This window comes from Caenorhabditis remanei, chromosome V (genome assembly GCF_010183535.1).
Source record: "Caenorhabditis remanei strain PX506 chromosome V, whole genome shotgun sequence".
NCBI lineage: Eukaryota > Metazoa > Nematoda > Chromadorea > Rhabditida > Rhabditidae > Caenorhabditis > Caenorhabditis remanei.
This window is the reverse complement of record NC_071332.1, coordinates 17,184,450-17,212,028: the sequence shown is the minus strand read 5'-3', so window position 1 is coordinate 17,212,028 and position 27,579 is coordinate 17,184,450. Positions and strand designations below refer to the sequence as shown.

At 37.3% G+C, this 27,579-nt stretch overlaps 8 protein-coding genes across 8 annotated transcripts; 6 read left to right on the top strand and 2 right to left on the bottom strand.

Moving 5' to 3' along the window:
• Positions 1–52: 52 nt before the first annotated feature.
• On the top strand, positions 53–439 carry GCK72_020771 (uncharacterized protein; the record flags this gene model as incomplete). Its single annotated transcript, XM_053733787.1, has 1 exon — positions 53–439. One exon carries the CDS (start codon positions 53–55, stop codon positions 437–439), a length of 387 nt encoding a protein of 128 aa, XP_053582700.1.
• Positions 440–581: 142 nt separating this feature from the next.
• On the top strand, positions 582–1,388 carry GCK72_020770 (uncharacterized protein; the record flags this gene model as incomplete). Its single annotated transcript, XM_003106463.2, has 1 exon — positions 582–1,388. The coding sequence occupies one exon, from the start codon at positions 582–584 to the stop codon at positions 1,386–1,388; it is 807 nt and encodes a 268-aa protein (XP_003106511.2).
• A 4,927-nt stretch (positions 1,389–6,315) lies between these two features.
• On the top strand, positions 6,316–9,070 carry GCK72_020769 (uncharacterized protein; the record flags this gene model as incomplete). Its single annotated transcript, XM_003106455.2, has 7 exons — positions 6,316–6,403; positions 6,461–6,543; positions 6,946–7,174; positions 7,558–8,525; positions 8,580–8,717; positions 8,765–8,876; positions 8,961–9,070. The coding sequence occupies 7 exons, from the start codon at positions 6,316–6,318 to the stop codon at positions 9,068–9,070; spliced, it is 1,728 nt and encodes a 575-aa protein (XP_003106503.2).
• Positions 9,071–13,750: 4,680 nt separating this feature from the next.
• Positions 13,751–16,382, top strand: GCK72_020768 (uncharacterized protein; the record flags this gene model as incomplete). Its single annotated transcript, XM_053733786.1, has 7 exons — positions 13,751–13,862; positions 13,919–14,157; positions 14,205–14,487; positions 14,557–14,804; positions 14,849–14,955; positions 15,873–16,089; positions 16,143–16,382. The coding sequence occupies 7 exons, from the start codon at positions 13,751–13,753 to the stop codon at positions 16,380–16,382; spliced, it is 1,446 nt and encodes a 481-aa protein (XP_053582699.1).
• Positions 16,383–17,731: 1,349 nt separating this feature from the next.
• On the top strand, positions 17,732–19,379 carry GCK72_020767 (uncharacterized protein; the record flags this gene model as incomplete). The annotated part of the gene is made up of 4 exons (XM_003106365.2): positions 17,732–18,225; positions 18,277–18,343; positions 18,898–19,270; positions 19,324–19,379. The coding sequence occupies 4 exons, from the start codon at positions 17,732–17,734 to the stop codon at positions 19,377–19,379; spliced, it is 990 nt and encodes a 329-aa protein (XP_003106413.2).
• Positions 19,380–19,422: 43 nt separating this feature from the next.
• GCK72_020766 (uncharacterized protein) lies at positions 19,423–21,294 on the bottom strand (the record flags this gene model as incomplete). The annotated part of the gene is made up of 7 exons (XM_053733785.1): positions 19,423–19,534; positions 19,586–19,650; positions 19,697–19,839; positions 19,900–20,012; positions 20,063–20,261; positions 20,851–21,186; positions 21,231–21,294. 7 exons carry the CDS (start codon positions 21,292–21,294, stop codon positions 19,423–19,425), a joined length of 1,032 nt encoding a protein of 343 aa, XP_053582698.1.
• A 1,212-nt stretch (positions 21,295–22,506) lies between these two features.
• Positions 22,507–23,899, top strand: GCK72_020765 (uncharacterized protein; the record flags this gene model as incomplete). Its single annotated transcript, XM_053733784.1, has 4 exons — positions 22,507–22,651; positions 22,700–23,007; positions 23,057–23,551; positions 23,600–23,899. 4 exons carry the CDS (start codon positions 22,507–22,509, stop codon positions 23,897–23,899), a joined length of 1,248 nt encoding a protein of 415 aa, XP_053582697.1.
• Positions 23,900–23,994: 95 nt separating this feature from the next.
• Positions 23,995–27,437, bottom strand: GCK72_020764 (uncharacterized protein; the record flags this gene model as incomplete). Its single annotated transcript, XM_053733783.1, has 12 exons — positions 23,995–24,225; positions 24,269–24,427; positions 24,477–24,648; positions 24,701–24,954; positions 25,001–25,148; positions 25,200–25,299; positions 25,349–25,436; positions 25,485–25,670; positions 26,606–26,866; positions 26,913–27,071; positions 27,123–27,294; positions 27,346–27,437. 12 exons carry the CDS (start codon positions 27,435–27,437, stop codon positions 23,995–23,997), a joined length of 2,022 nt encoding a protein of 673 aa, XP_053582696.1.
• Between the last annotated feature and the right edge of the window lie 142 nt (positions 27,438–27,579).

Genomic DNA, 27,579 nt, shown 5'->3' with positions numbered 1-27,579 from the left:
TTATATCACTCATTTGAAGAAATTCTCCTCCAAACTCACTGATATTTCTAAAATGCCGACACTTTCAGTGGAGAATCTGAAGGAAACTCTCAAATTGTTCAACCTGGATAAGTGTTTCGGCGACATTTCCAAATATGCAGAAAGGTGCATCCAGTCGCAAAAACAAGAGAATCCGGGATCAACCAACATGCCTATCGCTATTACTCGATGCCAGTTTAACGCAATTGCTCGGAAACTGCCCAAGATTTTGAAATTTATTCATGCGCAAGGAGCATGCTCACGAATGTTTATAACAGGCTGTGAGTTGTGTGATGGAAGGTTACTTGATGTGGTGTCAGAGGAATCAGATGAGAGTGAAGAGGAACTGAAAGAAGAAATAACTGAAATATCAGAAGAAGAAAAAGTCGAAGAAAGCCAAAAAACAAGTCTCATCCGATGACGCTCCGAAAGAGTCTAAGTCATGTTCCAAGTGCTCTCGGGCTAGTGAATTTACCATAAAAGCCAATCAAAATTTGAGACTTTCCAATCTAGAAAACAAGCAGCTCTAGAAGGAACTCGCTACCGCTCAACTGGAAATCGAGATGGTCAAACAAAAAGGATTGGATAAGAATGAGAAGATAAAGATGTTAGAGAAACTTCTGGATGAGAAGGAGAACGTAATCAAAGAGCTGGCGGAAAAGCATCAGAGAGACCAGGAGGAGAGAATCGCGGTTTTGAAGAAACTTCTGGAAGAAAAAGACGACGTAATCAAGCAACAGGAGGAAAGATTAGAGGAGCATACAGTGAGAATTAGAAGCCTTCAAATTGACCAGCAGGAGACTCCAGATGAAAACCCCGAAAAAATTCCAGACGCCCTATACAAACTTCAAGCTATCAACGGAGTCCTTCATAGGCAACAGCCGATATCTAAATGCACGGAAACCACAAATCGAGTAATCATCAACACTAACAAAAAGGAAATCAGAAGAATTGCTGAAACTGAAAGGACAAGATTCTGGGAAGAGCCAAATGCTTATTCGGAAACTGTGGAAAATCGGATCGCCATGATCCAATACAACCAATTCGAAACTGCCGATGAGATTCCAGCACTTCCTAATTTTCCAGTATTCTCACCAGAATTTTTGAAAGTTTATGAGGTCACTATGAAGTCGAAACCACCACTGATCTGCTCACAACTCCAGAAGACGTCAGAATTGAACCCAGAAGAACTGGAAGACGACGAGTGTGTGATCTGTCTAGACCTTATAGAACTAGAAGATGAAACCGAGATGTGTGGAGTGTGCAACAGTCACAAGAAATGCATTCAGGATTGGATGGTGTTGAACAGGACTTGCCCGAGTTGCAGAGCTGGAATTGTGGACAATCGAGAATTTCCATCATTGGGTTAATAATTTTGAGTTTTTGTTTTTTGAGTTTTTTTTCCATTATTTTCTGCTATTATATTGTTTTCGACTCATTATGATTTGTATCCCCAATGTTTCAATAAATGTTTTATTTTAAATTCAAATCTCGCCAGTCACATACTAATTTTCTTTATACCATAATATCCACTCGCACTAATCATTGTAAACTATTTATTTTATACTCTGTTAGCCGAAGTAGATCCAATCTGATTCATAGTTCCTCTTTCCGGTTTTACAGGTCGCGAAGGTAAAATTGGGCAAATGATTGTTTTGAGAAAATTCTTGGGTTTTAAAGATAAAATCAACGTTTTCAAGTTCCGCCGGTTACATCCCAAGTAAGCCACCTGGATTAGTATTGGTGTAAGTAAGCAATCGGACAGCGTGCCGCGGATTAACACCTGGAACATCACGAGTTATGAAAATTTTCTCTTTTTTTTTTTCAAACTTACATCAGCTAATGGTTTGTGAGAAATGAAGTAATAATAAATTACGATTGGTAGGTAGTTCTTCAAGAAAAATTGAAACACGGCCAGAAAATAAAAACTTACAAACTTCACTATAAATAAAGAAAAAACCTGCCAAAGAACGAACCGATGCGGTCTATTCTTCTTTGCCGAACTCAGGTGAGAAAGTTTGCGAATGCTGAGGAAAATTGGGATGTACATTAGAGTGGATCCGATTATTAATACATTGAAACAAAAGAAAGAAATCTGGAATTTCATCATGTTAGTGATACAAACAAAGACAGCTCACCATGTAAACAATTGAAACACTGTCAAGGAAAACCAATATAAACATCACGATCAGTTTCAAAAAAGATAGTAAATAAAGAATCCAAATGAGCCAACGAAAACCATTTTTGGAAATATTTAAATACTTCTCTACGGTGGGGAAAAAATACAAAAAGAATCTTTGTGCAGCCAAAAGAGACATAATAACCTGATTGACTTCGCAAATAGTAGGAATAATAAAAAAACTCAATGAATACAAGAGCAATGCCAGCCAAATAAATTTTTCAGAGCGATAGAAAAAAACCAATCCTGCTATTAGCATAATTAAGTAAAAATAGCAATACAAAGTTTTGAGACACTGATAAAAATAACTTATGATTGGGAACACTGCTGTACTCTCATCTCGCTTTCGATTCATACCGTAGACATGGAAATAGAATGGAAAAATTGCCACTGCGCAGAAGATATATACAAATAAAAGTATGATTTTGGCTGGTGGGGTTTCATCGGTGAAAAACGATGTGCTGTTGATAGATGTTGAAAATATACCGAGATGTGATTCCATTCTAGAAAAAAATGAAATGAAAATTTCTACACTAAAACTTCACCTGCTCAAACAACAACTAGACGAAATCGACTACTTACGCTCGCATTCGTCATGGAAAACGCACTAAATTCTACATATTTGTCGACCCTTGAAGATTTATCGAAATTTAATTTAGAGCCTAAAAACATAATTATGACAATTATCCTCCTGATATTAACAATCTGGATAGTTATCACTTTTCCATGCTATGCTAAAATCTACAGTATGAACAAAACTCGGTATCGGGGAGCTTTCAGTTTTGGAATAATTGATCATTTGCATTTCTTATCTGTATTGTTTTATTTATTTTTTATCATTGAAATAATTTTGATTATTCTATTTCGCATTCTCTATCTAGATTTGAAAGATTTAAAAAATGTATCCACGGTCTACATTATTTCGTTCTTAATTATTGCCGTCCTATGGGTTTTTCTGGCTAATATTTATGTTTTGCTTTCTTCCTTATTTGTTATTCTTTATTTCCTGGTATTTCTCGTACCACAACTAAAAGAATATTTGAGAATATCTACTAGAAATACGTGTTGTATACTTTGCGTAATATATTTTCTGCTTATTGTCACACTTCCCATAGTGATAGTAAGCATAGTGATAAATAGTAAGAACTTAGAGGTTTGTTTGCTGGAGCATTAGTCTTATTTTAGAAAAAAAACTTTCAGAAATTCATAAATATACTCGATATCACTACATGTCTATCCGCTATCCTATGCTTCCCTATTCTAGTTTTCAAGAAGACGAAAAAAGAACACCGTCTAGAAAAATTCAGAATGTGGCAGTGGATTATAATCTCCATTTTTAGAACCGTAAGTTTTTAATTTAGTTTTTTGAAAATGCAGTGTAAATTACAGATAAATTTTATTTGTTCATACGAAGATCTAGTTTTTCGCACAATAATTGACTGTTATGTAATATTATTCTTTGAGCATACTGTATATTTATTTTGCCAGAAGAAATTGATCAAGAAATTCATGAAAAAGAAGTTATGTTGTTGTTGTCGCTGTAAATCGAATCGAATTGCTCCAATTGTTCATCCGACTATTCCTGGATTCAGAACTAATAATTCCACTTGATAATCTTGTTTATTTCTATATCTCTGAAATCTCGTCCAATTTTTTTCCTGGAATTAAACTAGCAGGTGAAACTAAAGTTAATATAAGTTTTGGGTGGACTTTCCCGAATTGCTGAGCTGGAATTGTAGGCAATAGGGAATTTCCACAATTGAGTTAATAATTTTGAGTTTTTGGTTTTTTTCTTGATTGTCTATCATTTCCTATTATCATATTGTTTCGAATCAGTATAAATACGTATTTCAATAAATTTTTCATTTTAAATTCAAATCTCATAGTCAGCTGTCACATTTGCCTTAATTTTTATTGTTCTTCCTGATCTGACCAGTTTTCACCTAATCATATACCTTAGCTAATAAATAAAATAACCATATCGTATACGATAACATCCACTCTTATTAACATCCCAAATACGCCACCTGGATTAGTATTGGTGTCAGTAAGCAATCGGAGAGCGTACCGCGGAAAAAACCAGGAACATCACGAGTTATGTAAATTTCTATTCTAGAAAAAAAAATGAAATGGGAATTTCTTTACTTAAACTTCACCTGTTCAGACTACAACCAGACGAAATCGCCTACTCACGCTCGCATTCGTCATGGAAAACGCACTAAATTCTACATATATGTCAACCCTTGAAGATTTATCAAAATTTAATTTAGAGCCTGAATACATAATTATAACAATTATCCTCCTGACATTAACTATCTGGATAGTTATCACTTTCCCATGCTACACAAAAATCTACAGTATGAACAAAACTCGGTATCGAGGATCTTTCAGTTTTGGGATAATTGATCATTTGTATTTTTTATCCATATTATGGAGTTCTATCATATGTAATACCCATGACTTCCTCCCCCCGGTAAATTTGTCTCCCTGCTCAATAATCCAATTAATAGACTATGATCTCCCCCCTGTGAATTTGCTCTTTACCTTGCCCCCTCTCCCCCTTTTCGGTTATTTCCTCTATTTCACACATATCTTCTCACCTCATGTCAATTAATTCTCGTTCCCCATTTTTCCCCATTCTTTCGGACTTGATATCTTGCTTTCCCCTTATTTCGCCCTCCTACCAGGTCTATAGCCTCGTGAGGGGCATGATCTGGTCTCCTGTTTAATATTCATGATTTATATTCTAGTCAATAAATAAATAAAATTAAATTAAAATTATTGTTTTATTTATTTTTTATCATTGAAATAATTTTGACGATATTACTTCGTATTCTCTATCACGATTTAAAAAATACACCCCCGGCCTACCTTATTTTCTTCTTAATTATTATCTTCCTATGGTTTTTTCTGACTAATATTTATGTTTTGCTTTCTTTCTTATTTGTTATTCTTTATTTCCTGGTATTTCTCGTACCACAACTAAAAGAATATTTAAGAATATCTACTAGAAATACGTGCTGTAAACTTTTCTTAATATATTTTCTGCTTATTGTCACACTTTTCATAGCAAAAGCTAGTGGGAATTTAGAGGTTTGTTTGCTGGAGTATTAGTCCTTTGTATTTTAGAAAAAGTTCCAGAAATTCTATTTTATATTCGATATCACTACATGTCTATCCGCTATCCTATGCTTTCCTATTCTAATTTTTAAGAAGAGGAAAAAAGAAAACCATCTAGAAAGATGTAGAATGTGGCAGTGGATTTTTATCTCAATTTATAGAATGGTAAGTTTTTTTTCCATTTTGTAAAAGTATACATAAATTACAGATAAGTTGTATTTATTTATACGAATTCCTACTTTTTTGCGCAATAATTGACTGTTATGCAGTATTATTCTTTGAGCATACTGTATATTTATTTTGCCAGAAGAAATTGATCAAGAAATTCATGAAAAAGAAGTTATGTTGTTGTTGTCGCTGTAAATCGAATCGAATTGCTCCAATTGTTCATCCGACTATTCCTGGATTCAGAACTAATAATTCCACTTGATAATCTTGTTTATTTCTATATCTCTGAAATCTCGTCCAATTTTTTTCCTGGAATTAAACTAGCAGGTGAAACTAAAGTTAATATACATAAGTTTTGGTTGGACTTGGCTGCGTTGCAGAACTGGAATTCTGGACAAAAAACACTATTTCTTTTAGTTTCTTTTGTGTCTGATCTCTTTTTGATCCACCACACCAAAAAATATTATTAACATCTTATTCCTGAAGATGACTAATATGTTCACTTGTGTCTATTTTCTACAACTTCCGTTTCGAATTGCCCGAATCCATTTTCCATATTTGTCACATACATATAAAAATGTTTACCAATGTCTTCATCATTCTAAAAGTGTCTGTGTGAGTGTGTGAATCAAACCTATCAATCTTTTTTCGTGGGGGTGACTGACACTGTGAGACGAGAGGAGAGAAGGCGTCGCAAAAATAATTCACTATCAAAATCTCTTCTCTCTAATTATTGACCAACGTCTTCTATCAAAATAAAGAAACAAAACTTTACACTTTGTCAATTCCTTTTCTCATTGTGTCTTCTGTTTTTCTTTTGAAAACTGAAAATGCGGATACTATTCCTACTATCCATTTTGTTATTTGTCACGTGTCATGCTGGATTTTTCAGTTCTTTAGTGTCAAGGTTTACTGGCGGTAAGTTCTTAAAATTAAAACTTTTAAATTAAAAATTAAATTCTTTTTTGATTTCAGGCGGCAGTTCATCTCCGTCTAGTTCAAGCTCAAGTTCCTCATCGAACCAGAGAAAATCTTCAGTTTCAGATGAGAAGGCCAGGGTGAGTATTTTCGAAAAATCTCTGCCTGTGTGTCCGGATGTCCTCTCACAGACACACAGACAGTCAGAAAATTCAAAAAATTCGAAAAATTTGAGCAAAATCAGTAGATTTTGAAAATCCGGCGAGAAGGCTTCATATGTTTAAGGTAGACAGTGGTAGTAGACCGACCAGGGTTCGAGTCCGCTCGGTGGCAAACACTTTTTTTGGAAAGTTTTCTTCGCATTTTTTTCGAAAATGACCCACATCAGTTTTTCCATAAACAAACACAAGAACTTCCCAATCATCGACCGAAACACAGATCGTATCGCATCTCATAGATCATTTCCAAAAGATAACAAATTCTATCATCATCTATCTCTCTTCTTCCTCCTTATCCAATTGACATCATTCCCCATTTTTCAGAGTTACCTTCAAAACTTCGGCTATGTTCCACCATCAAACTCCTTACAATCCAGAAACGGAATGGCCGGCGACATTCAGAGTGCCGAGCAGGTCTTCAAGACAGCGATCAGAAAGTTCCAGGAGTTTGCCGGGTTAGCTAAAACCGGGTTGCTAGATGCCGCGACCAAGGCGAAGATGACATTGGCTAGATGTGGAGTGACAGATGCTCCATTGGCCCTTACTTCAGGATGTAGGTTGAGTTACAGAAATTTTCAGAAGTAACATTCCAGTAAGACTAGACTGTAAAGTCGCATCACATTTTAAAGTGTCTTCATTTAAAAGCGCGTCATGGTGTCTTCAATTGTCCTACAATGCCAAACTTTGTAGTGTAGGCAGATAAAATTTTCAGTTTAATTTTTGTAGTTGACAACTTTTTTGTACAGGTACTCCCTAGACAGTCGACGTAAGAAATCTTGAGAATTTCACAATTCGAGCTATAATTATTCACGAATGGTGCTTTGGGTTTGGTCAACCCATTTTATAATTTTCAAAAATCTGATTTAAACAGACCTTTTAACATACCTTCAATATTTAACAGACCTTCAAAACACTTTTTACTGAAAAAAATTCCAGCCAGCCAATTCAAATGGTCCAAAACCCGTCTGACCTACTCAATCGAAAGTTGGTCTTCCGATCTCCCTAAAGACGACGTGCGGCGTGCCATCGCGGAAGCCTACGGTGTCTGGGCAAAAGTGACGCCTCTTGAATTTTCCGAAGTCCCCGCTGGCAGCACATCTGACATCAAAATCCGATTCGGCACTCGCAACCACAACGATCCATGGCCATTCGATGGTGAGGGTGGTGTCCTAGCTCATGCCACTATGCCAGAATCTGGAATGTTCCATTTCGATGATGACGAGAATTGGACTTACAAAGATGCCAGAAAGATCCATAGTAATAGTGCGACCGACCTTTTGGCTGTGGCAATTCACGAGGGAGGACATACATTGGGCCTGGAACATTCGAGAGATGAGAATGCAATCATGGCTCCGTTCTATCAAAAAACCACCGATTCGAATGGAAATTATGTGTATCCTAACTTGAAATCCGATGATATTTCTGCAATTCAAGCTATCTATGGAGCAGGAAGTGGGCGCTCCTCCTCTGGCGGATCTGATTTCGGAGGTAGCAGCGGTGGCGGATCCAGAACCACTGCAAGACCCACAACTACCACTAGAAGCTGGTTTGGAAGATTCTTCGGCGATGACGATGATGACGTCAGATCCAGGACAACAACCAGGAGAACCACTTTATGGCCAACCACTCAGTCCCCCTTCTCTGGTGATGACTGGGGATCCGGCTCCAGCGGTGGACGGGGTGGCTCATCCGGAGGTGGCCGCTGTCCATCTTCCATCGACGCCTACACTCCCAGCTCCTCCTTCTCCTATGCTTTCTCCGGCTCGCAGGTTTACACGATTAGTGGGACAAAAGTCACAAAAGTGTCCTCAATCCACGACCTATTCCCATCTGCTCCAACACCTGTCAGCGCTGCTCTCTGGAATCCGATTTCTGGCTCAATGCTGTTGTTTAGTAGTAATAGAGTAGGTTAAATCGATTAGTATGTATATCCAAATTTCAAAATTATGTGGTTCCAGGTGTACAGCTACTACTTCTCCAACATCCGTCAAATCTTCCAAATGGACAGCGGCTTCCCAAAAACCCTTCCCTCAGATCTTGGATTCTCTGTATCGGGTGCTCTTCGCTGGATTAACGGACATCAAATTCTTATGAGCGTAAGCCTCTAAAAACTTATTATAATAATTTCGAAAATTTTTTTTAGAGCGGTGACGAGTTCGCCGTCTACGATGAATTCTGGAATCAGGTCACTTTGAAGAACAGAATTTCTTCATACTTCCCAAATCTGCCACGTGGAGTCAAGGGAGTGGAATCGCGTAAGTAATTTTTCGGTTGTCTCGTATTTTTCAAAAAAAAAACGGTTAAAAAGCGGTTAAAAATCTAAAGTTCGAAATTTTCAGCCGCCGGAAGTCTCATCACTGCGTTCACCTCCAACCAAGTCTTCGAATACAACTCACGGACAAAAACTATCGGTCGACAATCTGGATTTTCAAGTTATATTGCTTGCTAACTTAGTTCTTTTCTTTTTAATGTCTTTTTCTTAATGTCAATATGAAAAAAACCTACTAATAATAATAAACAATTTTCTGAAATGTTTAGTTGAAAATGTCCGTGTGACCTACAAAAATAAAGATAAGAGCAGGCACATTGTAATATACATATATTTTTAATACCGATGATGTCTATCACTTCTCAAAAACTTTTTAAACATGACAAATTCAAAGTTTTCAGAAAAAGTTGCAGTAATAATATCCCATTTCAGCTCAAAATAGAGTGATTTTTGAGCTGTCCCCTTAAAATGTTACACTGAAATTGGTCGATTTGAGGGAGAAACTACTTTTTCGATATGTAACTCTCTAGGGAGTGTCCGTATAAAAAAGTTGTCAACTACAAAAATGAAGCTCTACCTTTGTTCTGTATGGTTTATACATAATTTACTTTGTGGGACAATCAGTGATACCGTACCACCCTCTCAAAATAGCCATTTTCAACTGAAAACGGTCAAATTGTATATCACAGTACTGTATATCATTCATTGCTGAACCGGTGAAAAAAAGTCGTCAGTGACAAAAATTAAGCTTTAAAAAAAAATCTAAACTTTCCACAAAATTTTACACCGTGACACTTCTCTCAAAAGTCTTCAATTCCCTCTGAAAACAAAAAATAATATATTCAAAAGTGATTTTCGAAATCTATGATAAACTCGTTCTCCATCCGATTATACACAGATTTGTCTGGAAAAATATCACTCCCTAAACCCTATATGCAACGCAAAAAAGGAAATTCGAAGACCAAAAATAAATAATTCATCCACTCTCCCTTCCTTCTCCAAGATGCATCTCCAATCTCATGTTTTCCTTAAAAGGCGGTCTCCATGGTTTTCTTTCAATGCCATTTCCTTCCTCTCCTTGTTATTTTCTTATGTAAGATCTATGTTTATTTGTACAAATATAGAAGATTTATTGCTAACATAAATTTTTGGGATTTTTTTAATGTTCAAAAGCTCAAATTTTCAAACTTTTTAGATTGTGTACGTCTCTTTGATAATAAGAGTCACGAGAAGCCATATAACTTGTTCATTAAAAGTTCAGCATTATTTTTCTAAGAAAACGTCTTTAACAAGCAAATCCAGTGTGTGTTGGGAATATTAGTCATCGCAGAGACTATTTTTATTTGAAGTTTGTTTTTTGGCGCAAAGCTATCAGTTTTTCCCATAGAAACAAATTTTAATCCAATTATAGTCATTTTTAATGACTTTTTACTACAAAAAAGACCAAATATCGTCCTCAAAAATAACTTTTTATTCCTTCTTCCGCTTTTTGACATTTTTTTTATTCCGCCATTACAAAAACCGCATTCTGCTCATCTCTGGCATAAAACCAGGCTCGTTTTGAAACAAAAAACAAAAAACATGTTTCGAACCAAAATTTGAAATTTTTTGGAAAAAGTCTAGTTTTCAACTTAAAATTTAGAAATCAAAAAAATCTGAAATTTCAAAAAAAAAAGTGAAAAATTTTGCAAAAAATAGGTACCCATCTTTGAATCCAGGCCGTGAGAAAGTTCAGCCCGGCCGACGGTCCGAGACGGGCGAACCCGATTTTTGACAAATCCGCATAAAACATGTTTATAAGTAAAAAAAAAACGAATTTTTTCGTTTCACAATTTCTAATTAATTTTATTTTTGTAGTTGACAATACTGACGCTCTTAGCATAACAATAGACACACAACAAAAGCCATAGAAAAAAGATAACAAAAGCTTTAGAAAATGATAACAAAAGAGCCTAAAATACAAACTCTTTTGTTACAAGGGAACCCCAAGACCATGCAAATGCTATTTTGGCTGAAACTTTCAGGATAGGTTAAGAATGGTCTGAAAAGACGTTCTTGAGATTTTTGAAATCCGCCCGACAGCCGAGTTAGGAGCTCTCAGAGTTTTCCTTTCATTCAACGCAGGAAGTTTCATTTTCTCGCTCGAAAACAGTTTCCAACACATCTTTGACCTCTATTTCCCCCGTTTTCGTTTGGCCGGCTGGCCGAGGGGATGTGCGCTGGCATGGTAATTGAAGTGCTGGGGGCAAATCAGAGGAAAACTTTGAGAGCTCATAACTCGGCTGAAAGTGTCGGGTGGATTTCAAAAATCTCAGGCCCGTCTTTTTAGACCATTCTTAACCTATCCTGAAAGTTTCAGCCAAAAAAAGCATTTGCATGGTCTTGGGGTTTCCTTGTTAGATATGTTTCATGATCTTACCAAACATCATGACCCACAGTCATATAATAGGTGATTCATAGAGTAGCCAGTTGCAGCAGAGGTTGTGGTACGGTAAATTAATTATCAAAAACAGAAACGTATTATATTCACATTATTTTATTACCGTAAAACTACCTCACCAGGACACAATTTCTATAGAAAAAACGGGGACATTTACTTTTAGCACCCCCCCTAATTGAAGAAGCACCCCCCAAAAAGCACCTTAGAATAGCCCCCCACCGAGAATATCAGAAAATATGACCTCAGCATAGAATAATAAGCCCCCACCATTGAACAATTGACCCCCACCATAGAATAACGGACCCCCACCATTGAACATTAGCCCCCTCCATTTTATTTCTGCAAAAACTGATTCACCATCCTCCAAATCTTCAGGCTTAGGTAAAAATACTGGAGAGATGCGTTCTGGGGGCCTTTCATTCTATGGTGGGGGCCTGTTGTTCAATGGTGGGGGCCTAATGTACAATGAGTGGGGGATGGATGTTCAATAGTGGGGGGCTGATGTTCAACAGTTCAATGATTACAGTTAAATGATTTCCTCCCGTGGTGGGGGGCTCTAGGGGGGTGGGGGCTATAAGTAAAGAATACCAGGTTCTTGAACAATCGTCCCCCACTTAGTACTGGTGGGGGCTTATTGTTCAACATACAAATTTAAGTAGAACCCCCCGCCGTGAGGGAAAAGCCCCCACCTGTTTTGTACTGGGTGGGGGGCTCTTCTTAGGTTGATTTCAACGTGGGGGGTTCTACTGCGGTGGGGGGCGATACGTAAATAATACCAAACAACTTACATTCTCAAATTTCCATTTTCAATTTCACCCGTTCCTCTTTCCCTTATAATCAAAATAAACCAACCTTCTAATAGTACAATCACCACCATCTGTCTTCTCCCCTTCTCCTCCCTATCCATGAATGACACTGCTGATAATGTCCTTATTTATAAATATATATATTTGCATACCAATTCACTTAATGTTTACTATGTTTACTTTGGAGCCTCCTCCCCATTCTTCCCTATTCCTGAATAAGAAGTAATGGAACTAAAATCGTTTTCTTTTTTCGGTCGTGAACAATTCAACCACAAGATTTATTGTTTTTCTTTTATTCTGAGCACCTTGAATTTATGTTTTGCTAAATGTAACCATAGTTACAGGTCCCGAGGCAATCCTTAAAGGGGTTCCAGAAAAAAGGCTCGAAAACTTGTGTTTTTCTTAAATTGACGGTGTACTTGAAACTGATAACCAACATGTTGCAACTGATAATGCACTTTGATGGGTACTGTAACTGAACTGACGAAACGCTTTATGCCATTAGAGACGTTTTGAATCCGTTGGTGAACTGCACTATTTTAAAACAATGTCACATTAAAACCCGACTAAAAGTAATCTCAGAAATCTTTTTTAAAAGTTATTTTGATTCCAAAATGCTTCAAAATCCTATAATTAGAATTGTCATAGTCATAGAATCATAGAAATTTCATAGATTAGTATGAGATTCTAATTATGGAAAAAGTAGGTCAATCGTTAGTAACCGGAATTGTTAATTAAGATTTGAGGTGTTGCGAAAAAAGTTCAGTTTAGAGGTGACATATTTACTATGTATTATAATTTGAGTTGCTACACATTTCACCAGCCTCTTCGTATACGGTATTTTGAACTTTTCAAAATTATGAAGTTATTAAAAATAACCTGATTGACCCAAAAACTCTTGGTCTACTAATATAAATGGTGTGACTCTTCTCCGCCATTTCCACCCTATTCCACGTACCCATCCATATTTTCTCTTATCAAGAAGTACAAACAGAGAATCGAGTCTCCTCTTTCTTTCTGCAACTATTATTTGTTGCATTCAACAAATATCATCGATTTCACTAGTATCTTTTGGCATAGAATGGGGGGAGATACCAACTTTGTCGTATTGGAGAAAATAAAGAAATTCCAAATTTAAAAAGTATTGCGAACGAAGCAAGTTTTAGAGCCTCAATAATTGAGAGTCATGCAACTCAACCAGTTTTTGACCTATGAGAAACTGGAAAAGAGATTCCGAATCCACAGAACTCCAGCATTTTGAAAATGTAAACTTCAATTTACTGGTAAAATTGAAAAGGTTAAATGCAATTGAAATAAATGACGTATCTTCATCAATAATTTTTGATCTACCTCTGTTATGTTGAAGCTGAAATTCAACTGAAAATCTCCCATGTCTGCCACTTTCTGTTATTTTTTTGATCTTGTCAAACAAAGTTTCAACATAGTATACAATTTTCAATTCCCACTCACATTAAAGCATCCTTTTGTCAGCGGTTTCATTTTTTCCTATTCAATATTGTCAGCAATTTCATTTTCAATGCATTTTTCTCCCGCTTTTCAATGTCCAAACTTATATCCAATAAAAATTTCCATTTTCAGCATTCCATACCATCCATGCTCAGCCGGGGCGCTGCAATATCCTTAGCCATCTTTTGTTTCGTCTCCTTTCTATTCCTCTTCTCAAAGTCTGGATGCAGTTTTCAGGATCAATATCAGTACGGGATATGTTAGTTTTTTCCAAAATTTTTTAATTTTCAGATTCTAATTTTTCAAAAATTTCAGCATTAATCCAACTCCCCTATTTTACGAATGCTACCGAAGCTGACAATTCTAATTCCTCAAAATTCACTGATCCGCCGTTTCAAGACCCTCAAAATAACATTGTCCCTCTTACACCTAGGCCACCACCGTCTAAAGATGAGGTGATTGATTCTGGAGATGATGAAGTGGTGGGCGGAGAAAATGCAATGTCTTACTTTAGAAAGTTGTCAGGGTCCACTCATGACTTCCTAAGTAGTAGGGTAAGTGTCATACACATTCGAAAGAAATTTAAAAAAAAATATTCCAGTCCAACACCGGCCAAGCCATGCAAATCCTAGCCGCCTATTCCTACAAAGATCACTTCTCCGCGTCCATTTCCATCCCAAAGAAGATAGGCTCCATTGCATTTTGTCGGTATATTGGAGCCAACGGAACCGAGGTCGCCGAGCCTGTCGAGTCTCGTGTCTACCCGTTTTTCGTGGTGTACTGTAGCAGGCGTAACAAAGTGACAATGTTGGGTGTGACGAATGATAAGAGCGAGCCAATCACCGCGGCGAACTCGGCACTCCTGATTCGACGCAAATTTAAGGGTTGGTTCCGCTAACTATCATGACAAATTAGTGAGTGCGAGACCCAGACACCTCAGTTTTCATTTTCAGAATACCAACACAACGTGTCCTTCTGCCTGGCACCTATCTATGGTAAAGAACCAAAATGGCTCCATTTTGTGGAGCTTGTAGAACACTACAAACTACAAGGTGTCAACAAATTTTTTATTTATATTCGAGAAATTGGGGACTATGACAAAAAGATGATTGATAGTTATGTGAAGTCGGGAGAGGTGGAGATTGTGAATATTCCTGGGACGGTTAGTGACGTCATCGCGCAGCAACTGATGGGTGTGGCGGTAAGTTGGAAAATTTTTGAATTTTCTAAGATTTTGAGTTTCAGGACTGTCTGCTGAGGAGTAGAACATATTCGAAATGGTCGATTTTTGCGGATATTGATGAGAGGTTGATTATGACTGATGATCGAATGACTATTGATGGTTTTATGAGGTGAGTGTTTTTGTTGGTGGCCTAGGTTTTCAAGCGGTGGCCGAGATTTTTTCAAAGTCAAATTTTCTAGTCCGCAGAGTACAAGGGTGCGCCTTTTAACAGTTTCGGCATTTGTTCAGTGGAGCGCGATTGCATATTTTGTCGAAACTCTTTTTTTTTGCACAAAAATTGTTTTTTTACACGAAATATTAGCTCGACAGAGTTCTTACAACTGGCTCTATCAAAATGCTCTTGAAACATTTTTTATTTTCTCTGAGTCTCTCAGCTTCGCACACAATTTTCTCTGGTTTCGGTAGAGAGCGGTTGTAAGAAGCGTGCCGTGTTAATAGAAAGTTTCGGTGTGTAAGCAAATGCATGTTTTTTTTTTCAAATTGAAAATTTGTTAAATAATGCAATTGAGCAGTAAGGAAAATTGAGTGACAAATATGGAAATAATACAAGTGCGCTCTAAATGGATGCAAAACAACCGGATCTAAAGCGTCCCATTTTTCCAAATCAAACACGAGCGAAGTTAGACTAGGTCATAGCTGAAAATTTGTTAGAAAAATTTAACTTTCGAAATTTCAAAAATTCTTCGAAATTATTACATGACCGTGTTCGCCGTGTTTTCAGCTTTCTGGCAAATCAAAAATGATCCCAAACAGATCAATTTAATCCAAGTTACAAGCGTTTTAAGCTGCAACGCCGAGAGAGTGAGAGAGCGCAGACGACGAGACTGTCTTGTCGTCTGCGCTCTATCGTTCTCTCGCAACCTTTTGTAACTCCGCGTAGAATCATCTAATAGTTTTTCAAAACTTGCTCTAATGACAAAATTGTAATGTAGATCAAAACCTTATCTTAAAAATGGATCATGCGATGCTTAGCGTGGTCTTTTGAAATCCATTGATGGCCGCGGATCAGAATAAGTTTTCTTCCAGATCCATCACCGACGAGTCTATCGGTTCGGTCGCCTTCCCACAACGTTGGATTATGAAACGAGAGCACATCCCGGAGAAATTCGAAAGCGACCAACAAGTTATTGAAAAGATGCCGACACGCGCATGGCATGAAACGACAAGTGCCGCGTTGAAAGGGCATCCGTTGTGTCAGGAGCAAGTGAGCTGTTGGGGAAAGGATATAGTGCATAATGAAAAGGTTTGGCGATTGTGAAATATGAAAAATAAAAAATAATAGAGGGATTATTCCAGGCCATCCGAATGTTGGTTCACGAGGTCGTTGAATTCTATCCAGGATTCCGAGAACTCTTCTTGGATCCATCAATCGGGTATATCAGGCACTACCGAGACGTCAAAATGCAGTCATGGGAGGCGAATAATGTGGCGAATTTGAGAAAATTCGGTCCGTTTTCCAACACGACGTACCCGAATTCTATTGGAACGAAATTGCTGAAAAACGTGTTGAATCGGTTGCACCGGGTTTATGATTAGTTTTATATATTGCTTTATGGTTTTCTGTGTTCTGGTCAAGGTGATAACTAGAAGTACGGGTATTTAATTTATTTTGTTGTTATGTTATTTCACGTTGTTGTTAGTTTTTCGGGTGGTTAGAAATAATAAATGCTGAATATTTTTTTTGTTGGTTTTCCAGATGCCTGAAGTTTGCTGCGAACCGTTTCGAAATCCTTAGGTTCCGAATTATCTCGGTTCTGAAATGTCTGGTTTCTAATTACCCTAGACCCTAGACCCTAGACCCTAGACCCTAGACCCTAGACCCTAGACCCTAGACCCTAGACCCTAGACCCTAGACCCTAGACCCTAGACCCTAGACCCTAGACCCTAGACCCTAGACCCTAGACCCTAGACCCTAGACCCTAGACCCTAGACCCTAGACCCTAGACCCTAGACCCTAGACCCTAGACCCTAGACCCTAGACCCTAGACCCTAGACCCTAGACCCTAGACCCTAGACCCTAGACCCTAGACCCTAGACCCTAGACCCTAGACCCTAGACCCTAGACCCTAGACCCTAGACCCTAGACCCTAGACCCTACCTAGACCCTAGACCCTGTAAATTTTTATAAACTAAAAAAATGTTTCGATTTCTAATTCATCAAAACTTTCGGAAGTTAAATTTTGAAAAAACGTTCGATCAAGGCTTGGACATTTATGTGCATGTCGCAGACATAATGGTGATGTTTAGAGAAAAAAGTGACGAGATTTTTACAAGAAATGTCAAACTAGACGAGACTCCAAAATATCTACCGTAATCTCTAGCTCTTCTTAAATGAAAACAGTTCCTCAAGTTCTACTGGTAAACACAATTATCGTTGTTTTCAGATATCTAATAGTCAGTGAATAAATATTCTTTGATTTTCAAATGCAAAAAAAAAGATTTTTATTGAAACAAGACCAATGATGATTTGCTCTACTTCGGAATATATTTTTTAAATTTTTTTTTCAAAAGAAAATGCAAATACCTCCATAAAAAAGTGAGGAAATAGAAAATTTTCCATCACACTTTGTCTCAGACGATTGTTATTCAATAACACACCTCACTTCCGAAGAAAACATGTAATTTCTTATTTTTATGTATAATTATACCGGCTGACACATAAAGAAATCTGACTTGATCGTGTTGAATTTTTCTTATTTCTTTAAATTCAAGACTGCCGACGTCAACTTGTCTGTTAAGTTCTATTGATCTCAAAATGAAAGTTCATTTTCTTTCAGTTAATTAAGACTTAAATTTCCCGTCCCATGAGATGTTTTATTTCTAAGTATATATATCTTTAAGTATTCAAAGCAAAGTTTTTTATTCAAAACTTTTTTTTTCTCCATATGCCTCACTTCTTCGAATACTCCGACGCCTTTACCAAACTTGGGGTGTTCACCGCTTCCTTCTCGAATTTCTTTTTGATCTACCTCACTATCTACCATATAAAACAAATCGGTGGTACTTACAAGTACATGGTCCTTATCTTCGCCGTAACCGGTGTCGCATTTTCGAGTTGGGAACTTATCGCCCGCCCGTTTACTCATAACTACAACCGGGCGTTTATCCTTTTTAGTTTGAATACCTGGATGGAAAATTCCGAATTCTTTTTACAAGTCTCCGTGTCGATTTACGCGGGATTCTACCTTTTTATTCTCGCATTCTTCGCCGAGCAATTCATATTTCGCTATTTGAGTCTAGTCGACCCTCACAAAACAAATATATTTGGAGGTTGGGGTGTTATCGGGTGGATTGGGTATCCGCTGGTTTGTGGTGCTATTTATAGTGTGTTGTTGATGTGGGCTGGAAATCCAGATGAGTATTCCGATGAGTATTTAAGGTGAGTTTTTCAATTTTTTGAAAAAGAAAACCAATTTTTTTCATTTTTCAGGGAAACATTCGCTGAAATTTATGAACTGGATATTTCAATAACGCCAAGATTTATTTTTGTTCCTTATGTAAGTTTTGGAGAGAGGACAACCGGAAAACAGATGGACAGACAGACATACCAGATATGCTCAAAAAACAAAACCATTCAAAAATTGTTTTTTTAATATTAGGTAAACTTTTTTGTATTTTGAAAACCACCTAACAATTTTGTTCTGACATTTTTTGTGGATATCCGGACAAACAGTATGACAGACAGACATTGGCTAAACAGATCACACCGGGTATTTGAACTATACTTGGCTTCCAAAAAAGAACCAATTTTTGACATTTTTTCAATTTTTCATCGAAAATGTGAACATTTTGATGATTTTTGAGAAATTCTTCTAAGTCTGAATCATTGTCAGAAATTTGACTTTTTCGTTAAAAAATTCAAAAAATTCGAGTTTTGAATTTTGGCGCCAATCACCCGGGCTTTCGGGCCAGGTCTTACCAAGTATGATATTCATTGAATTTGGGACATTCGGAAAATTGGATAAATAGACACACAGACAGACTCGGGACATCTGAACAAACCCACACACCAACAGACTTCCTTACAATAATTTCAAATTTCTGTTTCCAGGCCGCCGATAACTCTCTCCGATGGCGTAATCTCAGTTTTATGCTTGGCGGTGGCTTCCTCCTCAGCTCTCAATATTTCATCATAATTATCTGTGGAGCGCGAATGCATATCGCAATGAGACGGGAATTGGGAAACTTCTCCGTTCCAAATCGACGCCTTCAGAAGCAATTTTTTCGAGCTCTCATCGTACAAACTCTGGTGCCAACTTGTCTATTCGTTCTGCCAGCTCTGCCAATCCTTCTCGGACCATTATTCGATTTCGAGTGGAATGTGCAGACGGGAGGGATTATGGCGCTGCTCAGTGTCTATCCTCCAATCGACGCATTTGTGTTTATGGTCATTGTAGCAGAGTATAGAAGAGTAATTTGTAGAGGTGAGAGTCAAAAATTTTTTTGGGAAAAAAATTTGAAAAAAATGTATTTTCAGCTTTCTGCAAGACAAAAACTGTGTCTATGAAGTCAACGGAAGTATTTATTATTTAATGTATTATTTAATTAACCAATATGCAATAAATAATCACTTAAATTACTGATACTCGAAAGTGAACACAGCTTTTCCGGCATTCACAAAAAACTCAATAACGCCCATACCGTAGTTGTCGAATTCAAGTGGTAGAACATTATTGAACGTGGTTTGGCTGAAAAATAAAAAACATTTGGAAAAAATAAGAAAAATAATAAAATGTTACTTATAAGTCTTATCCAGTGTGAATGGGGAGGGAGATCCATAATAGATAGAAACAGTGGACGACGGCTGAAATTTTTTTTCTATGCAACCTTTTTCCTAGTTTAAAACTCACATCATCCATTTTAACATCTACCAATGTCTGATTTACTTGGTATCCAATAATCAATGCTGACTTTTTCACTCGACTATCTATGGTGACCGTCACAAAAAATCCTGGCATAGGGACCAGTTCGGTATACGTCACATCTTTGATTTCTGGAAATGAGTAACATGTTATAGTTGAAAAGTTTCAGTTTCAGTTTCAAAAACCCTCACTTTCCGCTTCTTGAATCAAAAGTAGGTCTCCATTACCACTAGCTTCCAGATTTACAATAGTAATATCGACATTTGAAATCCATTGTTTATGGGTTTGGTGGAGAAGGTAGAGACTAAAAGTATAAGGATGGATTAGAGCCAATTTCAGCAATAAAATACTAACTTTGAAACATAATTTCCATCCAAATCGTGTCCAAGAAATACCAAAACACTTCGAAGAGAATAATAGTGGGTTCTATTATCTGGGAACAGGAGAAGGGAGACTCCACCGTTGCCTCCATAAGATTCACAGTAAGTAGAGGAAGTGGCATTGATGAGACGGGTGGTTGCGCTGACTTGCACAGATCCTTGAACTTGGGGGACTGAAATTCAGGGTGTCATGAAATTCTTTTAAACTACTCAAAAATGTCTTGTCAGGACACTCCGCAACTGACTAGGGAAGGTCATAGTGTGAATTTGGAGATATGGGACGTGACCTAAATCGTTGGAAAGCTAAGAAATCGCTGATTCCAAAGATATATTCAATTTTTGCCCTCAAGGCCTGGTATTAAAAAAAACGAGGTCAAAGTTTCACGTTTCCTAATGTTCCCAATGCCACACCGCCTCATTACCACCTACAGAACGCTGACAATATTTTTCACATGTCAGGAAGGTAATGACTTGCAAAGGTCGAAACTTTGACCGCGTTTTTTCTCGAATACCGAGCGTCGAGGGCAAAGACTGAATATATATTTGGAATCAGCGTTTTCTCATTTTTCCAACGACATAGGTCACGTCCCATATCTCCACACTGACTCCATGACCGAAAATTCAGAAAAAGTTTCACAGCACGCATGCATGTAAGCACTGTGAAACTTTGTGTTTTCCTACTAACATTTTTGCCTTTTCAAAAAATGCTTGGTTTAGTTTTATAAGCACTATCTAAAAATAAGTTCTTTGAACTGAACTCACGAAGAAACCACTCAATCTTGAATGCAAACGAAGCCACTGCCTTCGTTGAAACCGCCAGAGTGAATTTATACGGCGGGAAATAATACGGTTCCATTTCTTCATGAGTCGTCTGTATCAAATTTCCCGCCGCATCAATCATTTGAAAGCTGGAATTTTTGTCATTAGCCTTTCCACTAATGATCAACTTGGCATAATATCCTTTCGGGACAGTCACAGTCCAACTACAAGACTGATCTTCTTCCAGATGGGGAGCAGTCCGATTTTCAGTCCATGTGGCAGGCCAGTAGTACGGACGGGAATTCACGAGTCGATTGACAATATTTCCAGTTTTGCAGACTAAACGAACTATGTTAGGAGTTATACAACATTGAGGAACTAACCATTTCCTGCAGCACAGACTGCAATTAATGCTGAAATTGAAACTAGGAGCTGGACCCTGAACATTGTGGAGAGTGCATATTTTGATGTTTCGATGTTTGTTTTATAGCTTTTATTTTTTTAGAAAAGATGATAATTCATATGAATTTTTGTAATTGTCATGAAAAACGATAACAGACTTTTGTCTTGTACAGGACTACAATCTTTTGATCTTGTTTTTTTGATGTCATCGCGTTAGAACTATTTCATAAATTATCATTATAAAATTTTGTCTCATGATTTATTTTATAACATTTCTTTCCTATAGAAATACTGATTTATTCCGTTCTCCTGACTCAAAGGAAGTCTAGGTGGAAAAGTTTTTCAGCGCGGCCGTGTAGTTCTCTCGGACAAGATATTTTTTTCTTAATTCCTCGTTTTCTCACTTTTTCAACAAATTTTCGTAGTTTTTCTTTTTTTGGAGATATAAAAAGCAAAAAACACGGAAGTGTGTTAAAAAAAGCGAAGAGACGAGGAATTAAAAAATAATTTTGTCCGAGAGGACTACATACACGGTCGAGTGGAAAAACTCTTCCACCTAGACTCCTTTTGAGTCAGGAGAACGGGAATTGTGGCGTTTAGAGCGATTTTTAGCATGCCTATGCTCCAGTTATGAAAGTTTCTTAGAATTGCCTGAAACATCGAAATCTGAAATAAAAAATATGACTGACTCCATCTGTCATCGCTTCTGAAATGTTGAAATATTTTCATATTTTGACTCCTCCTTCCATACGTTCTCATCTGACCTTCAAACACTACTCGAAATCATTTTGTCGTCATCTTTAGCCTTCAAAATAGCCAAATTTTGAATCACATTGCATCACTTCTCCCCACTATTTCTTTCATAAATTTGCAGTTTCGCTCGTTCTCGTCCCGTCTGCTTTCTCCTCTCTGCACATGGTTAAACGGAGGGTATTCCCTTATGGCGTCGACGTTTCTTACTGCCGGCGGAAATATTTGGAGACATAAACGAAACAATGTGTATTATCAGTTTTGTCTTGTGTTCTGATAGTAAGAGAAATGTTTCAATAGCGACCAAGTTTGGTATAAATTATTAGTTTTTGCTGTGTTTTCAGCTAAATTCAATGAGGATTTTCAGATAAATTTCCACGTAGTTCGGAATTTCACTTTCGCTCCGAAACATAACGAATACCCGCTTTCAAACTAATTTTTCTCAATTTTTTCACTTTTTTTTTCTGAAAATCATATATTTTTTCATTTACAGGATTCTAAAGTACCATGACTAATTCAGCGCCTGAAAATGTGACGGCGAAACTTGAGGAGCTCCAAGTCAACGGAGAATTGGAAGACGACGATGATAAGGTGACACCTTGGGAGGTAACGACGACGAAAGCGTCAGGAATCGATTATGATAAATTGATTGGTAATGAAGAAAATAATTAATTACACTAATTATGCTATCATTTTTCAGTGAGATTCGGTTGCCGAAAACTCGATGAAGACATAATTGCCCGTTTCGAACGTGTAACCGGACACAAATCATGTGTAATGCTCCGACGTGGAATGTTCTTCGCTCACAGAGATTTCACGGCGATTCTAGATTGTAAGGAAAAAGGAGAGCCGTTTTTCCTGTACACTGGTCGTGGCGCCTCATCGGGGTCACTTCATTTGGGGCATCTTGTCCCATTCATCTTCACAAAATGGCTTCAAGAGGTGTTTGATGTTCCGTTGATTGTTCAAATGACCGATGATGAGAAGTTCTTGTGGAAAGATATGACGGTGAGTTTAAATCGTTATAATCTCAATTTTCCAATATCCCCTATCCCAGGTGGATGACGCCAAGGAAATGTCTCGCGAGAATATGAAGGACATAATCTCCGTCGGCTTCGACCCCACTAAAACCTTCATCTTTAACAATTTCGATTATATGTGCCCTCCATTCTACGAGAACATTGTCAAAATTTGGAAGACGGTCAACGCGAATCAAACCCGCTCAATTTTCGGATTCACTCCAGAAGATTGTATGGGGAAGGCAGCTTTCCCAGCTGTCGAAGCCGCCCCATGCTTTGCCTCGTCGTTCCCACATATTTTTGGAGAGAAGGGAAAGAAGAATGACATTCCTTGCCTGATTCCATGTGCCATTGACCAGGACCCATACTTCAGAATGTGTCGTGACGTGGCACCAAAGTTAAAGGCGTCGAAGCCATCGCTCATCTTCTCCACTTTCCTGCCAGCGCTGCAGGGTGCTCAGACGAAGATGAGTTCATCGGAGCCGAATACATGTATCTTTTTGGATGATACACCGAAGCAGATCAAGAATAAGGTACGGTCAATTTTCAGTTCACCGCTCCTCAACCATTTCTACTTTCAGATCAACAAGTACGCATTTTCCGGTGGCCAACAAACCATCCAAGAGCACCGCGCTAAGGGAGGCAATTGCGACGTGGATATCAGTTTCCAATTCCTTCGTTTCTTCTTGGAAGACGATGCGGAACTCGAAAAGATCCGTGAACAATACACCAAAGGAGAACTTTTGTCGGGAGAGCTGAAGGCTCGTGCCACGGTGGAGGTGCAGAAAATTATTGCGGAAATGGCGGAGAGACGGAAGAATGTAACTGATGAGACTGTCGATGAGTTCACCAAAATACGCTCATTTCCTTATCAATATTAAACTTTAAACGTAATCTTAGTTTATGGATATTATCGAAACGTGTTACAGAATAAAGTGGCAAGTACATACTATGAGCACAGAAAGAAAAACAATGTTTAATCAGATCCCCCATTCATTATCTCAAGCTGATCAGCAGTTGAGATCATTCCAATTCTCTTCTGAACCTCATCACTAGCAATATCCATTTCCTTCGACAACTCTTTAGCTTTCTTCTCAAAATTTTTGATTTCCTCCACATTCTTATTCTCGATAGCTGCTGGCAACTGTAGGCATATATCCAACAGATTCTGATTTCTCATTGATTCTTCAAACTTTTGAAGATATCTCTAAAAGTTCAAGTTATTGATACTCCACAAAGGAAACTCTTACTTTACAAGCATTGAGAATCTCCAGCTTAGAATTTTGTTCTTCAATAATGAACTGTTGGAACTGGAACATTTCCATCTTAAATTTCTCCTTCAACTCATCCAATCCTTGCACGTTCAGGGTTATTTTAGTTTCGTTGTTTTCAGGAGACTCCGTTGAGCACTGAAAATTTCCAAATAGCTTCAATAATCCAAATTAACTATAAACTCACATAAGACTGTATGCGTTTTAAAGCATCACTGGTGTCTTGGACGGTTTTTGTGATATTCAGAAACTGTTTCAATACACGGTTAGAAGCATCAAGAGCGATGCGATGGTTGAGAGCGTTGGTGAGTTCAGCGGATTGTTCGTATCGTTGATTTTGTTCCAGATCACGATGGTTTCTGTTATAAATTAACGTTACTCAAAATTCATAAAGGAAAAAACGAATATTACTTCTTCTCTTCCTCCAATTTATTTTTCATTGCCTCTTGTTTCTTTCTGATTGCATCAGTTTCCTTCTGATGCTCCTCGACCAATCTATTCATCTCTTGTTGGTGAATTACCAACTCATTGGCTTGTTTCGATTTCAATATCTTGATTTCCTTTTCAACCGTTGCCTGTTTCGCCTCACTTTCTTGCTTTGTTTTCTTCAAAATCTCATCTAGTTCTTTAATTTTTCGATCCTGCTCTTTTTTCAGTTTTTCCATCTGAAAATTCACTGAATAAAAACTAAATTGTTCAATTAGATCTCACCTTAGCTTCATTCTCTTCTTTTGCCGTTTTCAAACATTCCGCATTCTTATCTTTCAATACTGACATTTTTTCCTCGTGTTCTTCAATTCTCTTCGCAATTTGCTCATCATGGTTTTTCTGGTTTATCTCAATCTTGCTTTTCATCGATCTGAAATAAATCTCATCAATTTCCTTTTTCGGTAAATTTCTTCAAACTTACGCAATAATTCGGTCGTTTGACTCCTTAACCTCCTTCATCTCTCTCAGTTCTCTTTCCAATTTGTTTTCTCTCTCCCTAGCCGAATCTCTACTGCTTTTTACTGTAAGTAAAACCAGTTTTCATCAAACTGTTTAAAAACAAAAGCTTACCAGAACGCAATTCAGATCTGACTTCTTCAAGTTGTTTCTTGCACTCTCTTAGCTCTCTTCTCAAATCATCGATGATTTTTTGTTTTCCCTATAAATATATTGATTGAAAACTCAAAAACAAAAAAAGGGAAGTTACCGAATCTCCACCTCCGAAAATTGGTGGTATTGAAGGAGGGATTGGGATCGGAAAAGTGGTGCATCCTCCCTCAACAATATTCGACGTTGGAATGCCACCTCCCATTCCAGTGCATCCACTTATTTCAACTCGGCCCCTTGAACTTCCACCTCCACCAAGGTTAAACAAGTCTCGACCAAACATGTTCTGAAACTTAGAATTATTAAATTGTGTTCTACTTTTTTGAAAAAAAAACTCCAAAAAAACTCCAAATGACAATTCTAAAACTGTTTTATTATAAAACAAAGATAAGAAGTAGAAAATAACGGCAAGATCAACAACAGGGCGTAAAAAATTAAGAGTGAGCAAGAGAACATGTCAATAAGCAACATTTTTCCGCAAATTGAACTGACAGGCAAAAAAACAAAGTTGGAACAGGATATATGAAAAACATAATCTGAGAGAAAAATTGTGTCGTTTTCATATTTTTAAGTAAATAAAATGTTAATAGCTTTCCGTTGAGTATCAACACAAATGAATACGGTAATGAAACTTCTAATGTTTATATATGCCAGATCTGTTAAGAATCATTGCACAATCTGATCCATCAGCCCCGCCCGTTTTTGGACACGCCCACCTCATTGCTCATTCTTGTTTTTTGAAGTAAACAAAGTAATAAAAAGTGGGAGCGCATTAATAATGGCTAAGATTAAAAAAATTATCTCCTTTCCAAAAAATGAAAATTTTAAGATGAGAACATACGATTCTTCTTTCAGATGTGCCTATTTTGTGAAAATGTTGCAGCTTCAGCGACTGCATGTCTATAATTGTGGTTTCCCTGAAAACATAAATATATCCAACTGGGCGGCTCCTAGGTTTCATCAAAAACGGTACACTACAAAAACCATGCAGTCGGCTATAAACTCACATACAGATCTGTTGAATGCTATCAGTAATAATTTCCAAGAAAACTCGGATTAAACTTTTATTAAAACATAATTACCGGAAAATACAGTGAAATTTTTCATAACTTGCTAACAATATTCTCAAATTTATCCAATTATCCAGAATATGAATTCTAAAACGGGAATAGAAACGAAAGATACAAGAAACAAGTAAACAAAAAAGCAAATTTTTTTAACATTTCCGTCAGACGTCCCAGGCAAGATTTCTGAATTCATATCTGCAGGTAGAATCTCAAGTTGACTATCCGTGGAAATATCTTCAAGTTCCATTTGAACGTCATCTCGAGCGATTTTCATTTCCTCAGACAACTTTTCTGCTATCTTTTTGAATTTTTTAATTTCAGACGTTTTCTTGTTCTCGATGGCGGTTGGCAAATGAAGACATAACTCTATTAGACTTTCATTCATCATAGATTCTTCGAAATCTTGTAGGTAACTCTAAAAAATTGGAGGTTGTTGTGAGGGATTCTGTGAATAAACTCACTTTACAAACATTAAGAATTTCTTGATGAGCGTTTTGTTCATTTATAACAAACTGCCGGAATTGAAAAACATGTGCCTTGAAGTTTGATTTCAACTCGTTTAACTCGTGCAGGTCTCTGGCAATTTCACCATCGAAATTCTCGGGAGACTTGTTTGAACACTGAAACCATTTATGTTTCTTTCAATCTATTTCTCTCCAACAAAAACTCACATAAAGTTCAATGCTTTTCAGTGATTCACTAGCATCCTGAACGGTTTTTGTGATGTTCAAAAATTGTTTCAAAACACGGTTAGTGGCATCCAGGGTGATTTCATGATTGAGGGCGTTGGTGAGTTCAGCGGATTGTTCGGATCGTAGATTTTGTTCCAGATCACGATGCTTTCTGTTAGAAATGAACGTTATTTAAAATTCATAAAGGAAAAATGAATATTACTTCTTCTCTTCCTCCAACTTATTTTTCATTGCCTCATTTTCCTTTCTTATTGCTTCAGTTTCCTTCTGATGCTCCGCGATCAATCTATTCATCTCTCGTTGGTGAATTACCAACTCATTGGCTTGTTTCGATTTCAGTATCTTGTTTTCCTTCTCAATCTTTGCCTGTTTCGCCTCACTTTCTTGTTTTGTTTTCTTTAAAATCTCATTTAGCTCTTTAATTTTTAGATCCTGC